This window comes from Saccostrea cucullata, unplaced genomic scaffold (genome assembly GCF_032062105.1).
Source record: "Saccostrea cucullata isolate Sc308-1 unplaced genomic scaffold, CSIRO_AGI_Scuc_v1 ctg1184, whole genome shotgun sequence".
In the NCBI taxonomy this organism is placed as follows: Eukaryota; Metazoa; Mollusca; class Bivalvia; order Ostreida; family Ostreidae; genus Saccostrea; species Saccostrea cuccullata.
In genome coordinates this window covers 41,658-48,736 of record NW_026940761.1, presented here as the reverse complement: position 1 = coordinate 48,736, position 7,079 = coordinate 41,658, and the positions used below count along the sequence as shown (strand labels likewise).

General features: G+C 31.2%; 1 protein-coding gene across 1 annotated transcript; it reads left to right on the top strand.

The window, feature by feature from the left end:
* Window positions 1-3,677: 3,677 nt before the first annotated feature.
* LOC134256243 (uncharacterized) lies at window positions 3,678-6,374 on the top strand. Its single transcript, XM_062738903.1, has 3 exons — window positions 3,678-3,723; window positions 4,223-4,267; window positions 5,887-6,374. The coding sequence occupies exons 1-3, from the start codon at window positions 3,678-3,680 to the stop codon at window positions 6,372-6,374; spliced, it is 579 nt and encodes a 192-aa protein (XP_062594887.1).
* The last annotated feature ends 705 nt before the right edge of the window (window positions 6,375-7,079 follow it).

Here is a 7,079-nt window from a genome sequence, read left to right as displayed (position 1 = left end):
AAATTCGCAAAATAAAATCAACGTAAAAATGTCCAGATTTAAGGTATCCTATTTGAAATTAAAAATTCAAGCTATTAATTGTTTCTGTATACTTTGTACTTCCTGGAAAGTGCTGCTGCTTTCAATAGAATTCGCGTTTGAATAGTTAAAATTTCAAGTAAATATGCCCATATCGAAATATCTTTGACTTTTATCAATTATTTTGTGTACTTATATAGGCACCCTCTCGATTTAAAGAAAGCAGAAGCTTAACATGGTAAAGATTTATTAAGTGTATACCCTTGCGAAAGAACGATTTAATGAGGCACCTCGATGAAAAATATACCTAACCTGAACATAAAAACACGGCAAAACTATGTAAATACATTCTCTCGATAGTTAATGAATAATCTCACTGAACAAAGGATATACATTGGTATTAATAGCCTATTTAACACCTGTAAATAACATTCTATTTTATAATAAAAGGCAGTCCTCATTTTTAAAAAAAATTCCTCAATCTGCCTCTCACAGCACATGAAATACGTTATTTTTACCAAATTGACGTCATGATTGACAAGTTCATCGAGATCAGTGATCTTTTTATAACCAGCTGTATGGGATTTAACTAGCAACTTTTTTAAATGCATTGATAAGTTTTATTGTTGTTTATTATGCTAATGCAGTTTAGAGTTGCAAATTATTTCATTTTCTGGTATTATGAGGAATACATAAAAGTCATATTTAGTGTGACGTCACAGTAGACTTTTCCCGTATAATTTAGGCCCTGCCTCCTTATATCAGCCCTAACAATGCTTTGAAAAATTACGATTAATTTTTTTTAATAGCATTTCACTTAAAAAGAAACAAAAAATCTTATTTCATTTAAACTTTATTAAAACTTCAATTATTTAGCATGTTTGAATGAATCATCCTTGCACTTTCACAAATTTTAACCTTATTCTTAATCCTTAGGAAAAGTGGCAATCTTGTTGTGTATTAATGAAAAATTTTAAAACTTTTATCCAGCAAAATAATTTATTCAGAGTAGAAATGTTAGAAAGCAAAACTCCTTCACAAGTATCGTCATTTCGAACTAAGAGTTGCGTACAGAGTTTAGCAAATCGATCACACTCGTGTTATGTACACAGTTTTTGTTAACAAGGCACGAGTTCTGTTATTGTTATTGTCGATGTTTATAATTCACCGGGCGCGTTCAATCGTCACAGTCTGCTTACTACAACTGCACGGACAATGCATTGCGTGTTTCGAACATGTCTACTCTGAATTTTCTGGATTATAGTATTACTATTTTTTATTTATACACAAAGAGATTGCCACTTTCCCTAAGGATTAAGAATAAAATTAATATGTGAAAGTGCAATAATGTGTCAATCAAAACCGCCAAAAATTTGAAGTTTTTAGATCTTTTATCTGCAATAAGATTTTTGATTAGTTTTTGTGTGAAATGCCATTAAATATATAAGTCGTAATATTATAGAGAAAAAAAATAACTTCAAATCTGTGTCCAAGTACCTTTAATATGGCCTGTTTGCATTGCAATTTGTGTCTTAATTAAAATTACATCTTCGTCCAAAATTTTTATACAATGAAAGCATGACACAATATGAGCTTTAAGTCTATTTAAAAAAATACATTTTAAAATTAGGACTAAATAAGTTTTCAGTTTGACCTTTCTGCACTTATTAAATGTAATTTTTCTGGCATTGAAAATTTAATTAGCAAGAAAATGATTTTAAGTCTTAAACTTTTTCTAACTTTAAGCGATTAGGTCAAAGTCATCTTTAATATTTAGAAAATAACATCGAAGTTGGGGATATATGGTGTAAATTTTCAGAAACTTCTTTAAAAAAAATTTACGTAAAAATTGGCTCAATTTTTTTCTCGGATTTTCAGAATATTTTTACTAGATTTGTCCCAATTTGTAGAAAAAATTCATAAGAAATAAATTGATATTTCAGAACCCACATAACACATTTCACTGCAAAAACAGCTTTGTGTGCAACCAGCATAAAAAAAATCTAAAATTAACAGAACTGTTATAATTCAAAAAGGGAAAAAATATATCATTCTCTTTTAAAAAACATTCCGCCATAAAATGTAGTTCCTAGTTAATTCTACTAGAGTGGAATTTAATTTTTTTTTTCATTTAATAAATTTTAATTTTCATTGTAAAACTTAACAATGATGCAGAACTTTATATTTAAAGAACAGGGCCAAAATCCGTTCAAAAGCTCAGGATCAAACGTCCTTTTTAAAAGACTATTCTCAGAATATGGTTTTGGTGCCTGATTTACACCACTTTTTAAATGTAATGTTGTACAGTACTCCGAAAGTTCTCCTAGCACTACTGCTTAAGTGAGGAGAAAAAAATAGGCTTGGAAGAACGATTAATGGAACCCGCTATGTATATCTGTTTATATAAGGATTTTTATGAATAAAGGTTTGAAATCCAATATAAATGCAATTATAGTCAAAAATCAAGCGATGATGGAGTGGTCATTGATTTTACCTTTACGATAAAATATATTTAGTGATACCTATACAAGGGTTGATCAAAAAGTTATCAAACTAATTGAATAACTTCCATAAAAGAAACAATATTTGGTTTCACTGTTGATAATAATTTAAATTAGTCCTTTTCAATTTTAATGCACACCAGCCACCTTTCTGTGCATGCACGAATCACGTGATATTGGCGGTACGAAACCCTCTCTGTAGCGTTCTGTCACAAAAGCTGAAACATTTTTATGAGTTTTATATTTCTTTCCATGTAAGTTAATTTCTATAGCAAGAACAGTTCATTTGTTAGTAATTGTCAAATCTCGGCAACAGAATGGATGAATATGAATATTCTTTCCAAAAATTAGCATGGCGAACATTAAAACACAAATCTTCTGTCTCGGGAGAGACGGTTATTCAATGTGGAAAGAGAACGGGTGTCTCCTTTTCGTCATATTTAATTGTTTAAAATCTAAAATAAATGATATCTTAGGTATTTAAGAATAATTATTATTGTTCAAAGATTCAAGTTATTTTCAAAGTGTAAATTGGATGTCTTTGATGGCAAATTGCTTGATTTAAAACATATCTTCTCAAACGTGCTTTAACTTGGCAACATTACAAGCATTTATAATAACCATCTGCCTACCTTCACGAAAACGATCGATCCAATCATTGATTAAATCTAAAGGAAGTCTTTTGTAGTTATTAACTGTGTACAAATTATTATATGCCGTCTTAAAGGGAATTCTAAGATATAAAATAAATTGTATAGTCATTTATTGAACGAGTACGACTAAAAAACCATTTTTCGTCACACGTGACCTACATGGTGACGTCATTTTCACATTGTGACGTCACAAACAAGGAGCAAAACATTATTCAGCATATGCTATTTATAGAACTTGTGTATGGTTAAATGTGTAAAAAATTCTATTCTAATCTGAATTGTGGTTTTGTAGATATAGAGATAGTTCGCGAACTTTTTTATCACCCCTTGTAAAAGCTTTTATAAAAAGCCACGTAAGAGGTTAACAACAGGGACCAGTATTGCAGTATTGTAATATTTCAGTGTTGCAGATCAAGAGCCAAGCGTTGTAGCTGTTATCATTGGAATCATCCTCGGTCTACTACTTTTACTGTCCCTATTGTTTGCCTTTATGTTTTGGAGAAGAATGAGAACAAGAAGAGGAAGATACCAAGAAGTTCCATTGATAAATAGTATGTCGTCAATATCTGGAGGATCTACTTTCAATTTTTGATATCAGAATCTTTTTTGATAATTCAATGATCCATGTTTATACTTAAACATTTTAAAAGATACCCCCTCCTACCTTGACCACAAAAAGTAATACTGTTTTCAAGATTTCATTATACATTTATTCATAATTCAAAACTTTTAGCCTGAGAATAAATTTATAAATATTTTTCTGACCATTAATTTAATTAATTATGTAAAAATATTATGTTACTGAATCAATTTTCAAATTTTGAAATAAGAAGAATCAGCCATTTTCTAAATTTCTGATCACATATGGTTACGAAAAAAATATGTCACAGACAAATAATTTAAAACGTTTTACAAAAATCGGTATCTAACACAAATTTGACCCCCCTTCCACAAATAACACACACACAAAACAAAAACAGAGTGGAAATTCAAACACAGAATTCATAAATGCATTTTTTGCTTTCTCAATATTATTTCAATTTTTTGTAGGTCATACTGTTGAGGATTATTTTGTGTGGAAAACACCCATTTCTGGTAAGAAACTGCTGGCATTTTCTTTTTCTGTAAAGGAATGACTATTTAATGGGGGATGGACACGTAAATATTTTTTAAATAATCAATAATACAAAATGATTAATATTTTGCTTTAGCATTTCGCTCCAAAATATCATAAACACGTTTAAATATGAAATTCTTTTATCTGGAAAGTTTAAAAACTGCGAATTCTGGAACGTATTAGAATCATATATCATTGCACATTCCCAAGGTCAATGTTATCTTTAATGTTTTAGAAGAAGGATATGGTGATAAAAAGCAGTATTTAATATCAAAGCAAACACAGACCTCCGAAACATCCGAGGTGGGATCAGGTGCTATGGAGGAGTGATCATCCCCTGCTGACCGGTCACACCCACTGTGTGCCCCTTGTCATGATTAGAAAATAACGAAAAAATCCGTTGTTAATTCAGTGTATAAATAATGGACTAACAATTAGTAAGAAAGACGTCCGTAAGCATTCGACTCAATGATAAATTGTATTTGCTGACAAGGTCATTGTATCGACCGTAGAACTTACGAAATGATGACTTTAATTGAGACTGCTGATATTCTTGTTTCATCAACTTGCTTGTTAAAAATTTACCTCGTTTTAGAAATTGTTCATACGTAGAGCATGCTCTTGCGTATCGAATCAACTGAGATATATACACTCCTTATGCAGGTGATGAAGCTATATTGATGCATAAGCAAGGGAATTTGACGAAAGAAAAGTTGAAGTCATCACGTTTATCATATAGCATGGTTGTAAGATTACCATTAACGTTTTTTTTCAAGTAAAATATCAAATTTGGAAACAGATTTGTCAGACTCTGTGGTATCTTTTATCTCAAGCTCACAAGGATATCTCGTATCGACGTAGGAATGGAAATGACCATTGTTAAATGACAATACGTCGTCGATATACTGTATACAGGGTTTTTTTTTTCGCCCCGTGTTATTTTCGCCCTTTCACATCTGAAAACAAGTTTGCCCCGTTTTAAATTCGCCCAAAAAGATTTTTGTTTAAGATATTTTACAATTTACTTTGAATTCGCCCCGTTTTAAATTTGGCCACGACAGACTTGGGCGAAAGGGATTAAAATTAATTGGGGGCGAAATTTTTTTTGTATACAGTATCTAAATGTCGATTTGAAGGCCACATACAGCAAGTGTTTTCTTCTTCTCATGCATGGGATTTTGCACTTATTCTGCTTCATATGACTACAAAACAGGTCCGCCAATAAAGGAGCGCAATTGGTACCCATGGAAATTCCAATAGATTGTTGGAATACCTGGACTCCAAAAACCAAATAGATATTGTCAATCAGATATCAAGCATCTCTTTGATGACTTCAGAGTACTTCTGTGTGCAATCAGAATGTGTTTTAACAAAAAAAATTCAAATGACAAATGACCAGGGAAGTAAACAATTTTGTCAATTGTCTCGAGGTACATTGAATTTTTTGTAATATTTAACACAGAATGATAAAAACACAAGATATATGAGAGATGACATCTAAATTTTACCTGACTTTAATTTACGCACCATTTACGCGGATATAAATTGTATATTTATATTGTTACACGTAATCAAATTTGAATAATCTATTTTCTAGATAAGTTCTCCACACTGACTGATGACGAGGTGTCCGTGTTATTCTGTTTTCTGTGTTCTGACTCCGGGCCTCCTGACTTCACTGACACAGAGTGTCTGGACTTGCTTAAAGGGATACGACTGAGAATGTACCGTGGAGAGAATCCTGTAACACGCCAGGAAGCACAGCAGACTCTGGACAGACTGAAGTCACGTGATTATTTTTGGGAAGATCAGGACAAGATAACGGAGGACACAAAGGATGAAACAATGTATAGGATAGCATCAAAAGACCGTGCTTTACCATTCTATTACAGTAGTTATAACACAGCCAGTGTGTATCTGAGATCAGAGGGATACAACAGAAAGCCTGGAGAGAAGTGTGTCCTTAGTCGTAATTGTGATGACTTACTGATACTCCGTCTACAGATGAACATCCTCACTCATGTCACCTTGGAGGACAGAAGGATCTGTGATGAAGTGTCTCAGACCTGTGAGTATAAAACATGAATGATATCAATTTATTTTATCGATATAGTTGGTATATTTTCCTTAATTTGTTTTTTTTTAATTTCCATTTGCTTTTAACATATAAATAATCGATTCTATATGAAACATTTATAATTAATTAATTAGATTGACGTGAGTCAATTTTGTTTACCGAATAAAACTGTGCACAGATCGAGTAATATTCCATGCAACCAAAGAATATATACATTTTCAAATTTGATATATCTTTTATCTGAGAACAATTTTGTCATATCAGTTTCATGCGAACATGTTTATCGGTATGATTAGTTACTTATTCAGAAAATCTGTTGTACTTTGAGAAAAAAAACTGGATGATTTTTATATTATTAAGATTTTTTTCGAATGCATATATGATATAAATAAGTACATGTATATTTTACCATTAGGAATATTATCGATTTCTTTTACTGCCTCAATTCATTTACAGGTGCGAGAATTGACATATAATAAACGCATAATTTAAAAATATGAGTCATTAGTCTTTTTTATTCTTGGTCCTTGTAATATTGATGCATCATATATTTGATAGCAATACCGTGAAATCCTTTTCATTACGTATTCAGAAAATCTTCTGTTCATTTTTCTTGGAAAAAAACTACTGGCTTTTTACTATAATAAACGAAAGTTTTAAAATACGTATAGTCCCAATAAGTACATTTTATCCTTTGGGATTTTTTTCGTTAT